This window comes from Echinops telfairi, unplaced genomic scaffold (genome assembly GCF_000313985.2).
Source record: "Echinops telfairi isolate 266 unplaced genomic scaffold, ASM31398v2 ScPeMD7_7406;HRSCAF=8444, whole genome shotgun sequence".
Taxonomy (NCBI): domain Eukaryota; kingdom Metazoa; phylum Chordata; class Mammalia; order Afrosoricida; family Tenrecidae; genus Echinops; species Echinops telfairi.
Window position 1 is genome coordinate 3,493,614 of NW_022111306.1, and position 13,520 is coordinate 3,507,133.

General features: G+C 42.2%; 1 protein-coding gene and 1 long non-coding RNA gene across 10 annotated transcripts in view; one reads left to right on the plus strand and one right to left on the minus strand.

Annotated features, from left to right (window-relative positions):
- The window catches only part of DNM1L (dynamin 1 like), a 47,308-nt gene extending 40,169 nt beyond the window's left edge, over positions 1-7,139 (minus strand). For 5 of the 8 annotated variants that reach the window (XM_004700016.3, XM_004700015.4, XM_045296395.1 and 2 more), the window contains exon 1: positions 6,940-7,139. In XM_004700016.3, the coding sequence (XP_004700073.1) occupies positions 6,940-7,041 (102 nt within the window). In that variant the 5' untranslated portion in view covers positions 7,042-7,139. The remainder of the gene's footprint in view (positions 1-6,939) is intronic. The other 3 variants (XM_004700018.3, XM_013003947.3, XM_004700017.3) reach the window with 1 other exon arrangement.
- A 179-nt stretch (positions 7,140-7,318) lies between these two features.
- Positions 7,319-13,520, plus strand: part of LOC123522414 — an 85,100-nt gene continuing 78,898 nt past the window's right edge. For both annotated transcript variants that reach the window (XR_006680681.1, XR_006680682.1), the window contains exon 1: positions 7,319-7,460. This is a non-coding gene — a long non-coding RNA (uncharacterized LOC123522414). The remainder of the gene's footprint in view (positions 7,461-13,520) is intronic.

A 13,520-nucleotide genomic window follows, 5' to 3' on the forward strand; every position in this document is an offset into this window, starting at 1 on the left:
AATGCATCATTTGGTCTCTTGATTGTTGCCTCTTGAGTGTGGATCCAAGCAAGATGAAATCCTTAACAAATTCAATTGCTTCTCCATTTATCAGGTCACAATTAAGTCTACTGTGAGGATTTTGAACTGAAATCCAAACTTAAGGCTGCGATCCTTGATCTTCATCAACAAGTGCTTGAAGTCCACATTCAGCACATACGGTGTGTCACCTGCATATTGCAGGTTATTAAGCCTCCCTTAAATCCTGATGTTCTTCCTCTAGTCCAATTTTGCTGGCTATTCGCTCAGCAGACTAAATAAGTATGGTGAAAGGATACAACCCTGATGCATACTTTCTTGACTTTAAACTGTATTATCTTGTTCTGGTCAACCTACTACTTCTTGATTCATGTATAAACCACAGAATATATTTAGAAATCATGTATCTCATATGTTTCTAGTCGTCAGAATATTAGGGTAAGTTAAAAAGAATTGTTACAAAATCATACCAATAGCCGTCAAGTTGATTCCAACTCAGAGACCTTAGAATTTTCAAAGCTATGAATCTTTACAGGGGCAGACTACCTCATCTTTCTTCCTCAGGAAGAGCTAGAGGGTTTTGAAGTGCTAGCTGTGTAGTTCGCAGTAAAATGCTTAACCCTTAGTGCCACCAGACTACTTGACAAAATCACAGAAACTTCATTAAATTAAAAAATGTGAAGCTATTACTTCTCAGCATATTCTCCATTTAGGTCAATACATTGCTGAAGGCAATTATTTCTAACTCTTAACGCTTCCTCAAACAATTCTGTACTCTCTGATTCCTGCCCCATATCAACATGGGGCAGTTTGGCAGTTTGGACATCCTTAAGGGACTCAAATCGGGTTCCTTTAAATGTTCAGGGGTTTGAGGGAATACAAAGGAGTCTTAAGATGCAAGATCAAGGCTATATAGGGTAAGCGTTTCTCTAAAAAATTCTAATAGAATAGCCCTTGATAACTCTGAAGAGTGAGCAAGTGAATTGTCAAGATGTAAAAAAAATTCCTCACCGCAAATTCCTTGACCTTTTTCTCACCGAAGCAGTTTCCCACTTTCTTCAAATGGCTTTACAATAAGCCGTACAATCATCCTGAGTCCTTCAGGAAAATGTTATCAACACCCCTGCAGAATCCACCCCCTAAAAAAACAGTCACCAAAGCCTTCTGAAGTGACTCTTCTGCCATGAATTTAATTTAAGACTGGCCTAAACGATCCCCTCAGAAGCCACCATTTTGTTTGGGCCTTTTTTTTCTTTTCTTAAAGGACCCAGATGAGACTAAGACAAGTGTATTAGTGAGAGACTGTCTGTAGCCATCAAGGATTGCAGAGGCATTTTAAAGCATATTTTATATGAAATAAAACCATGCATGTATGAACTGGAAGCCTAGCAATAATACATGATTTATCCCAGTACTTGTATATGAAGAACTCTTACAATTCAAAAATCAAAACACAAATAAGCCCAACAAGCATATGAAAAGATGTTCAACATCATATCTCCTTAGGGAAATGTAAATTAACACCAAAATTAGTTATCAGTTCACACCCAGTGTGATATCAAAAAGACAGATACTAACAAGTGTTGAAAGAATGTGGGAAAATTAGAATATCTGTCCATTTTTGGTAGGTAGGTAAAATAGTGCAGTTGTTGTGGAAAACTTTGGTGGTTCCTCCAAAAGTTGAACATAAAATTAACAAATAGCCCACTTAGGAAGAAAACAATACATAATAAAGCTATGATTAATAACATGTGTCATTTGAGTAAAGGGGAAAACAACATCCAACAAGAGAGAAATGGGGGCAAAAAAATATGAAAACAGCAAAATAGTGGGACGTTGGATGAGTTGTTGAATGAAAACCTGATGATCAACTATTTTAAGACATAATATATGATGAAGAGCCAGTGGTACTAAAGGTAGAAGTCTAAGCTGCACTGCGGCACCAGTCAAAAACAAGGCTCCAGGAGTTCACAAACACTAACTGAAATATATCAACAAACTGATGAAGGCCTAGGAGCACTCATTTGTCTATGTCAAACTACTTGGAAGATAAGCTCCCTGGCCAACCAACTGGAAAGATCCGTATTTGTTTCCACTCCAAAGAAAAGTTACCCAATAGAATGAAAGAAAATATCGAATAATATCATTAATATCACATGCCAGTAAACTGCTTAAGATAATGATTCAGAAGAAGATATGGAAATGTCATTGCTGACATCAAATGAACCCTGCCTAAAAGCAGAAAATGTCAAAAAAAAGGTTTACTTGTGCTTTATTGACTATGCAAAGGCTTTTGACTGCATGGGTCATAACAAACTATAGATAACATTAAGAATGGGAATTGCAGACCATTCAGTTTGCTCATGTGGAACCTGTACATAAACCAAGAGGCAGTCATTACAAGAAAACAAGACAATGCTGTGTGGTTTAAAATCACAAAGTGTGCATCAGGGTTGTATCCTTTCACCATACTTATTCAATCTGTATGCTGAGAAATTAATTCAAGAAGGTGGACGTTATGAAGAATGTAGCACCAAGATAGGAGGGAGGCTTATTATCAACCTGTGATATGCAGAAGACCCAAACTTGCTTGCTGAATGTAAGGAGAACTTAAAATACTTGCTGATGAAAATCACTGTAGCTCCAGTATGCATCATAACACAATGTAAAGAAAATAAAAAGCCTGAAATCTGGATCAGTAAGCAGCATAATGATAAATGGAGAAAAGATTGAAGCTGCCAAGGATTTCCTTAGATTCAGCCAATGTCCATGGAAACAACAATAAGGAAATCAAACAGTGCATGGGGCAGTTTTGCTGCATGAGACCTCTTTAAAGTGTTGAGAAGCAAAAGTGCCACTTTGAAGACTAAGGTGTGCCTGACGCAAGCCATGGTTTCTTCAGTCACCTCATAGGCAGGTGAAAGTTAGACAATGAACAAGGAAGCTGGAAGAAGAATCGATGCATTTGAAGTAAGGTGCTAGAGAAGAAAGTTGAATGTGCTACCAACTGACAAATGAAAAAACAAATCTGTCTTAAAGAATTACAGCCAGAATCCTACTTAAGAGATGAAGGCAGTGGTGACTTTGTCTCACATGCTTTTGACTTGTTATCAGGAGAGACCAGTCCTTGGAAAAGGACACCACGTTTGGTGAAGTAAAGGCTCATCAAAAAGAGAAAGACCCTCAAGAAAGACCTTAAGGAGATGAATGGACAGTGGCTGCAACAATGAGCTCAAACGTAATTGTGAGGACAGAGCAGTAGTTCATTGTTGTACACAATCACTATGAGTCAGAACCAACTCCAAGGCACTTAACATAAATATTTTGCTGACTGTAACTAGATGACATTTTAAGACAGTGGAACTTTTATTACGTGATCTATTTTTGTAAATGACACTAGAATACATGTTAAAAATTAAATCTTCTTTAGGAGTACCTTGAAAGTATTTCTTAGCTGCAAAAGGCTCCGGTCAGAAACTTTCCCTATACTTCTAAGAGATTCTCAGAGCTTTTCATCATGAACCAGTAAAACAATCAGGAATATAATGTGTCAGCATAGTTTAAAAAAAGAATTTTACTTACACAAAACAGAGTTTATTTCCACCATTCTGAAAGCTGTGCACATGTGCTAGTAAACCTGTTGGTTGGCAAAATTTGGAGGTAAGAGGTAGAAAGACTCTGAGTAGTGCAAATGGTTAAATTGATAGACTGCTAACCCAAAGGCTGGAGTTCAATGATATCTGAGAAAACTGCAAGGTCTGGTGACATACTTCTGAAAAATTGCCACTGGAAAAAAAAATTGCTCTTGAACCCTCAATAGAACATAGATAGGTCTACTTCAACACACATGGGGTTATCTTGAGTTGGAATCAACTCAATAACAACTGGGTTTTAGTACTGAACAGTAAAGAGCCACCATTCTGAAAACTAAGAACAGGTGCTACTAAAAACTGTACCTCTGAAGTGACCAGTATATGCATGTTGATGTTTAAGATTACTGAAATTCATTTATTTTTCAAATACAGGATAAATAATTAAGAAGAGAAATCATGTCTCTTTCTCCCCCACGTCCCCCAACCCCCATACTGTCTAAAATGTGTTGGGGAAAAAATGCCCATCTATCTGCTTTGGTCATTCAAAATATTTATGGAGCACGTAGTACATGCTCCAGGCAATTCCAAGAGATACGAACACAGCAGTGAACAAAATATGCTTAATCTAAATACTGTTCTTAGTTTATTCCGATTGATGATTCAGGGTCTCCAAACATCATTAAAAATATTAAGCATTACAGATATTACTCTAGAATATACAGATAGGATTGAGCAGATTTTACACCAATCCTAAAGCCAATGAAAACTCACTCACTGCCATTGTGTCACGGCGACCCTACAGGAGAACCTACAGACTACAGCAGAACTGCCCCTGTGAGTTTCCCAGGCTACATATTTTTACAGGAGCAGAAAGTCTCTTTCTATCAAATAGTGGCTGATGGGTTCAAACTGCTGAACTTGTAGTTGTGAGTAGCCCAACAGGTAAAGCAAATAAAGGAAATTTATTTCTGAAAGAATTTTGATTGCTTTAACTATTAAAAAAACAAACAAACAGGATATCTATGGTTTCCAAGGTTTCTAGTGTTTGCATATAAACTATTATAGTTGGAATTCATACGTTCCTTCTCATAATATTTATATGACACTTTAATTTTGTGAGATGTTACAATGCACCTTGTAGAAATGAGGAAACCATATATTCAATAGAAAAGATATCCATTTCCTTGGTGTGGATTTCGACTCATCCTCATAGTGACCCTAAAGGGCAGAGTACAGCTGTCACATAAGCTTTGCAAGGTTGTAATTCTTTAGGGGAAGCTGACTGCCACATCTTTTAAACTCAGAGTGGCTCATGGGTTCAAACTGCCTACCTTTTGGTTAGCAGCCGAAGGCTGAACCACTGTTCCACCAGGGCTTCTTCAATTGAAAAGAAACTAAAAGCACTTAAAATCGACATGCAAGAATACTTTTTTCTATTAAACTGCATTCCATGATGCTCACCTTCCCGACAGGATTCCTAACACAAATGGGTGCAAAAGCAAATGTGGTTAAGAGAGTTGATGGTGCCTGGCTATCAAAAGATATACAAATGCGCTTTACACAATTGATGTGTGTATGGATTGCGATAACAGTTGTATGAGCCCCTAATAAAATGTTAAAAAAAAGAAAAAGATATAGTGTCTAGGGTCTTAAAGGTTTGAAGGTAAATAAGCGGCCATTTAGCTCAGAGGCAACAAAGCCCACATGGAAGAAGCACACCAGACTGTGTGATCACGAGATGTCAAAGGAATCAGGTATCAGGCATCAAAGAACAAAAAATTTTATCATTGTGAATGAGGGGGAATGTAGATTGGAGACCCGAAGTCCATCTGTAGGCAACTGGACCTTCCCTTACAGAAGGGCCAGGGGGAGGAGATGAGCCAGTCAGGGTGCAGTGTAGCTATGATGAAACATACAACTTTCCTCTAGTTCTTAAATGCTTCCTACCCACCCACCCCCACTATCATGACCCCAATTCTACCTTACAAATCCAGCTAGACCAGAGGATGTACACTGGTACAGATAGGAACTGGAAACACAGGGAATCCAGGACAGATGATCCCTTAAGGACCAGTGGTGAGAGTGGTGATACTGGGAGTGTGGAGGGAAGGTGGGGTAGAAAGGGGGAACTGATCACAATGATCTACATATAACCCCCTCCTTGGGGGACGGACAACAGAAAAGTGAGTGAAGGGAGTCGTCGTCGGACAGTGTAAGACAATGGCAAAATAATAATTTATAAATTATCAAAGGTTCATGAGGGTGGTGGAGAGGGAGGCAAAAAAATGAGCTGATACCAAGGACTCCAGTAGAAAGCAAATGAGAATGATGAGGGCAACAAATATACGGATGTGGTTGACACAATGTATGGATTGTGATCAGTTGTACAAGCCCCCCAAAATGATTTTTTTTTTAAATCGACATACGAAGTACTCCAAAAAATATCTCTCCTATGATTCTGCATAACCCTGGAAAGCAGTAAGCAAGGTAAATGAAATGTAAACATCTTCTGTCAAGCTAGACAGTATCTCCTCAACATTTTCTGCATATACAAAAATATCACGGTATCCCTACGGAACCCAACTTGAGAAGTGCGGAAAACCTTTACACGCAATTTAGGCCCTGATCACAAAACAGTAGAAGGCAAAAACCACAGCCTTAACAGAAACACTGGAAACTGGGCATTCTCAAAACCTGGAGGGATCCCACAGCAGGAAGACTCCGACTACACAAGGGCGGACTCATCCCCAACCCAGCGGCTCAAAATTGACCGCGGCCCATTCCACTGTCAGTCGGTTCTACTTGGTGACCCCACCGGCCAGGCGGTCCACATCTCCCTCCCACAAAGCGACTAGTGGATTCGATTAGCAGTCGAGCGCTTTAACCACTGCGCCACCCGGGTTCATCGGGGAAGCCCAAAAGGGTTGGAACTAACGTCTTGCTACCCCGACCCAAGATGGGGCTAGCCAGCCCACGGAGAGGCCACTGCGATGGCGCGAGCACCCCGCGTCCCCCAGGTGCCCTTGGAAGCGGCGGCCCGCAAGAGAGCCGCGCCCGGTCCCCACGGGCTCCAGTTCCGCCAGCCGACCCGTCCTCCCCGAGGCCCGCGGGGCCCGCCGCGCCAGCTCCGCCCCTCGTGTCCCGGCCGGACCCCGAGTCCTCGGGCCCAGGCGGGCAGGCGCGGCAGGGCCCGAGGTGCCCCGGGGCCACCAGCAGCACATTCGACCCACAGGCCGCAAAGGCTGCTTTGGGAGCGGACGCCGCCACAGCCCTGAGCAGGCCCGCGCCCGGGGCTACGGCCTGGGCGAACGCCAGCCCCGTCTCGCACCTGCGTTCCTACCACGACGATCTGAGGCAGCTGGATGATGTCGGCGCCCACGGTGTTGAAGACGTCCTGGAGCTTGTTGATGACAGGAATTAGCGCCTCCATGGCTCCCAAGAAGACGGGACCCCAGCCCAGCCGGCCGCGGCAATGAATGGGGACGGGGCCCAGAGTCCACCTCCTTCCTCTTCTTCTCGGGAGCCGGCGCCCATTGGACCGGGCCGCCAGCTACCTGCCCCCTCCCGGCAGGCCATGCGCCAAGAGGGAGGTGGAGAGACGCAAAGCCTGCCGGGAGTGGTAGTGAACTAGCGGCGGCCCACCGCTGCCTACAGCTCCCAGAAGGCTGCGCGGCGCGTCCTTTTTTCCCGTCCGGAGGGAGCTGCTCCGCCGCTGGCGTTGTGCCGTGAGTTCTTGTCATGAGACTGTGAAATGACGCCGTTTCCATGTCCTCGAGGCATACTGCTGTTGTTTTTAAATTGCCTATTATACACTGAAGGTGAGTAGGCCCCGACTCAGAACGACCAGAGGTAAAACAAAACAAAACCCGTTGCTATAGAATCAACCAGGGTAGAGTCGAACTGCCCCCTAGGGTTAACTCCGCTGGGTAATCTTTCCTACAAAAGCAGCCCGCCGCCTCCTCAACTTTTTCCTCCCAGAGTGATTGTTGGGGTTGAAACGCCTATCTTTCGGTTAGCCGCGCTTAAATCACTGTGCCACCAGAACTCTCAGGTCTGAATTCGTATCACGTGTGTAACCTATCGTGTTCATTAGAGTGGAGCCTCTTGATGCAACCAGTCTGTGTACGCTGATCCTCGAAGGTTGGACTGCAAAAGCACCAAGCCACTCAGGTTACAGCACACAGGCTTTCCAAGGTTTTATAAAAACCTTTTCAGGAACAATCTTAAGAGTGTGAGAATTTCAATGAGGGAGGATTGAGTTCTTTTTCTCACTGGTGTATAAATTTTCATTTGCTGCAGCCTGATTACTGACCAAGTTGAGATTTGCTAGCTGCTTTCCTTGTTTTTTGCTAAAACTGTTCTTTCCCTAAATGTTGGGGGTCTTTGCCTTTAAATTTTATTTTATTGTTGAGACTATACATACCAAAGCATAGACCAACTTAATAGCTTCCACCTATACAATATGATAACATTAATTATAGCCTTTGAGTTATGCAAGTTTTCCCTCCTTTTCCGAGTTATTTCTCCCTGGTCAACCTCAACGCAAGCGCTCCTAAGGATCCTATGTAGTCTTTGAAATTGCTCCTGTCAATTTGATTCCATACAGGGAGTTCTTAAAAAGGCACAGTGCTCATGGCAGACCAAAAAGTATTTAAGTCATTGGGATAGACTTGCACTAATCTCTTGACTGCCTTCATGCAGTCATCATCAGGTGTATGTATCAACTTTATTTGAGAAGGAAAATCTCTTTGAACTTAAAACACTTTTGCCTTTCTTTTCATGGGAGATTCCAATGTGTCGATGTTGTATCATGTGGTTACATGAATTTATCTCTGACACTTCTGGGATACTTCCCTCATTTGCTTGCTCCTATCTAAAACCTGGACAGTGAACTGCTTGGCAATCAATATTTAGCATTATTTGTTTTGTTATGCTTTCAAATTTTCAAAATTTTCTCTTAAATTATGTGATTAATGACTGCTGGAGATTTGTGCATGCTTTTAAAATCGCTTCAGAACCTTGGTGTGTTGGGCTGGCCTAACAAAGAAACAAATTCAGCGACACTTGTATATGTGTAAGAGAGCTTTATATCAAGAAGTAATTATATATCAAGAAAATATCCCAGTCCAGATCAAGTCCATACGTCCATTACTAGTCCATTAAGTCTCTCTTCAGACTCACACAACTACATACAATGATGCAGAATGCAGGAAGCTCATAGGTCAGATGGGTGCAAAGTCTTGTGGATCCATTGGTGGTGGAAACATCACAGGGCTCTAGCAGGTCTCCATAAGGCTCTTCAACAGGAAGGTGAAGGCAGAAAGAGCTAGGCAGGAGGTTCCCAGGGCCCTCCTTATGAGAAGGTCATGCCCACAAGGAGGCACCACCAAGCTGTGACCTGATTGATAGGCATGCAATTATGTTACTACCACACTTGGAGTGCTTGACTTGTCTGAAGAAAACACTGCAATATATAAAAAACTCAAATTCACTGCCATTGAGTCATTCCAACAAATAGTGACCCTATAGGACAGGGTAGAACTGCCTCTGAGTTTCCAAGACCATAATTCTTCACGAAAGTAAAAACCCTGGTCTTTCTCCTTCAGAGTGGCTGGTGGTTTTGAACTACTGACCTTGCAGTTAATAGCCAAATGCACAACTATAACGCCACCAGGGCCTTCAAAAATTTATGGGGAAAAAATACCATTATTTTTCAATTCCATTTTTTCCACAAATTTTTTGAAGCCTGCTGATACTATTCCACATAGCCAACATAAATACTCTAGTGTTTGTATTTAGTTGGCAAAAGTCAGCTTCTCCTTTGGTTTATTATTTTGTATTTTCAGCAATATTTTCTAATACATCTAGAATCTGTACAATTCCAATATTGCACTCAATGGTATATAGCACAGCGGTTCTCATCTTGTGGGTCACGACCCCTTTGAGGTCGAACGACCCTTTCACAGGGGTTGCCCGATTCATAACAGTAGCAAAATTACAGTTAGGAAGTAGCAACAAAAGTAATTTTATGGTTGGGGGGGACGGTCACCACAACATGAGGAACTGTATTAAAGGGTTGTGGCATTAAGAAGGTTGAGAACCACTGGTATAGCATATACTTCCCAACATATGTTAGAAAGACATTTTAATGCTTGACTATTGCCTTACTGTGTTTGAAGAACTACCCATTGGTGAGTAGAGGCAGCAAAAATATTGAGAGGAACTGAACAGTAGAAAAAATACCAATGCTTCCAGACAACAATCTACTGTGTTACATTCTATAAATCAAGTGAATGCACAAAACATAGTTTGAAAATAGAATTGGATTGTTTCTTGTCCTTTTTTTCTTTCACAATTATACAGGTTTATTTGGGAAGTTAATAGGTTAGGATTGTTTGTCTCCTTGCTGCTGCAGTTTTCTATAAATTTTAGAGATTATGTTGGGGGAACTGGAGTCAACCCATTATTATTGTATGATGGAAAATAGCTTAGAAGAATCATAGAACAATTATATAGTGTGTCTTAGACATAGCTTAATTGGTCCTCCACAGCTGTGACCGTAAGTTAAACCCTTCTAGCCTGTCTCCCAAGAATCTGTGATTTTGTCCAGGCACCAGTTCTCAGGGATACTAAGTCAAAAACCGAATTCTTACCTGAGTGTTAATGAATCTTCCCCAGGCTTTTTTCCCCCTTCACTAAGAACCAACCCCTGCAAACCTGGCCTATCTCCTCGAGATTTAGAGTCTCTAGAAATGTGAAACTAGAAAAAATAATAAATAAAGACGTTGGAGGAAAAAAAAGAAATGTGAAACTGTAATATGCACAATCTTTGTTAAAACAAAACTGTTTTCCCAGTGTCTGTCTGAAAAACAAAACCGTTTCACTCGGCCTATAGGTATGCTGTGAAAACAAAGAAATGGGGAGATGGTCGTTAGAGGAAAGACCCCACAGTACTCCTTTTCCATGCATGTGAAAATAAACTTAGAATCCTTGAGTAAACCTGGTTTCTATAATCTGGCAATACTGGGCTTCCTACCACAGGCAGACCCTTGTCCGCTATATCATTGCCTACCCTACCACAGGCAGACCCTTGTCCGCTATATCATTGCCCCAAGGCTATAAGTTCCCTTCTTACTCTTTGAAGTCTTTTGGTGGAGCATTTGAGCATTATGTGTTTCATTTTTAGGAGGTCCCATTAATCTAGTTTATTTTCAATTGCTGCCGCATTTTCAGTTCTCCATACCATATATCATGACTTCTGGTGTTGTCCCTATTTTTTCTTCCATGATCGTAAAAGTTTTATTACATGACATTATTAAAATGTTATGGTTGGAGTACTTACTGTGAGGCACTGTGTTAAAGCATTTTACAACAGCCTTGGGAGGTAGGTTTACACATGTGGAAGTTGAGGAGAAGGGTTTAAGTAAAATAGATAGCTGTCCAGTGGCAGTGCTGATATTAAAACAGGCTGTTAGGCAAGTTCTAAAACATCTGCTTCCCTAAAGATATGTTGTAGTTACTACCGTGAGGTGCTGTGAAGTTGCCGTCAACCCTAGAAACCTTGCATAGAAGACAGTGAGGCCCTGCTCCACGCAGAGCCTTCCTCACAGTTGTTGCTAGGACCCAGCCCACTGGGGCAGCCCTGTGTCAGTCCACCTTGTTAGAGGGGCTCCTCTTTTCCACCGACCCCTGACTTTACAGTAGGCACATGTCATCCCCAGGGACAGTTCCCCTCTGACAGTGTGCCCAAGTAAGCAAGATGAAGTCTCACTGGCCTCACTTCTAAGGAGCTGTACCTTTCATAAGAAAGTTTTATGCCTTGTTTGGGCAGTCCTTGTTACACTCAGTCTTCTTGCCAACACTATAATTCAAAGGCATCAATTCTTTTGCAATTCCTTGTTCAGTTTTTGAGTCAATTGAAAAATACTTTGGTTTGCCTTAAGCCTACCTTAGTTCTCTAAGTGACCTGAGATCCCTGTGTGTTGAACTTTCTGATTAGGAAACAGAAAAATGTGACACCAGAGGTGTGGCAGAGCGCAGCAGCAGCAGAGCCAGAGCATGGGATAGAGTGGTGGTCTTCTTGGTCTCTGGAGCATGGTGCAAACAAAGCTGAGTCCCTTTGGGTTGGAAGTTCCCTTGTAGAGTAGAATGACTCTTGTCACTTAATCGGGGAAGCTACGTTTGCTTACCCATGAAGCTAGAGCCAAATAAATGCCTTTGGCCTGAATTTAAGGCCGAGTGGAGAAGAGGAGAGTTCTTTGGCTATTTATCAGCATTGCCCAAAGAGCTTTGTAACGTTGCCTGGACCAGGCAGAGGTCAGTGATCTGTGGGGCTGAAAGGCTGAAGACCAGAGACTGGCTTGCTTATTATGGGCATGGCAGAGAAGAAGCTGCCCTGCCCAAATAATTGTACCCTGGATACTTCTGATCTCAAACTGAAACCTGTTAACTTCCTGAATAAGCCCCACAAATGTGAGTATAATCAGCGAGTTCTGTGTGGTCGTTGCAATTAATTAGCAAACGCAGCAGAGAAGTAGAAAGGGCTGTGGGAGGGAGGAATTGGTAAGGAAAGTTGGAGCATGGAGGCATGTCTGACCTCTGCCTCATAGGACTGAGCCTGAGACTCATGAGTGTGATTGCCTTCCCCTTCATGAAGTCAGAGGAGGTCAGACATAGTGCCTCCCCAAGCCCTCAATATCACCCCCACGTCATTTTTGCACAAGGCTTCCTGACTGTATGCTTGATTCATTTCAGGCCGCAGAAATTGGTAAAAGCCTTCAATTTCTTCATCTTTGACAATTGTGGTTAATGTCCTAGTCATAGTAAGTGGATTTCCTTATACCTATATTTCCCTGTCCCTGATAAGAGTTGTACATCACGGTAGATCTTAAAAATATTCCTTTTGACAACAAATGTGATACTGTTTTGTTGAAATCTGCTATTCCTGTCATGGCAGGTAGACCACCTGAATGTCCAACTCAAGGTGCTCATACTAGTCCATTTCAGTTCACTAATACCTAGGATATCAGTCTTCAAGTGTTCCATTTTATTTTTGACAACTTCCAAATTTCCTAGATCTATTTACTTTGCACATTTAACTTTCTGATTGTGAATGGATGTTTACACCTCTGTCGTCTTTTTGTTTACAGCTGTTTCTTCTTATTTGAGTCATACCACAGCAGTAAATGAAGGTCCCAAAGCTCTACTCCATCCACATCATTACGCCGAGTTCTGCTTTCGGAGGCAACTTGTATTTTCCCCACTTAGTTTTTGAATGCCTTCCGATCTGAGGGTCTCATCTCGGCAGTCTACTACACTATGCTATACTTCAGTCTACTACACTATGCTATACTTCTATTTCATAAGTCCCCTCTCCCTGGCCAGTCTTTTGGTAGTCGGTCACCAGGTCCTTTTCCTAGTCTGTTTTTCTGTGGAAGTTCTACAGCAGTCTGTTCACCAGGGCTGACGCTGCTGGTGGCATCGCTTCAGTATCACCAAACCAAACCAAACTCTCTGCCATCAAGTCCATGCTGACTCATAGCTACACCCCCTGTAGGTTTCCAAGACTAACTGTTTATAGGAGTAGAAAGCCCAGTCTTTCAAACTGCCTACCATGCGGATTGCAACCCAACACGTAACCACTGCCCTACCAATGCTCCTTTCAGCAACACACAAACCACCCCAGTACTGACAAGTGGTGGCCGTAAATGTTTGCAGCCTTGGAAAGCCTATGAGGCAGTTGTACTGTGTTCTGTTGTGTCACGATGAGGCAGAATCTACTTGGCAGAAAATCATTTTTTGTCAGGCTAGTTTTGTTCTAGCTTTAAATCCTTAATAAGAGGAAATTTATTTTCAATTACATCGATAGCTGAAAACTATTCTAATAGTTCTCCCCAAAAGTTATTCAAA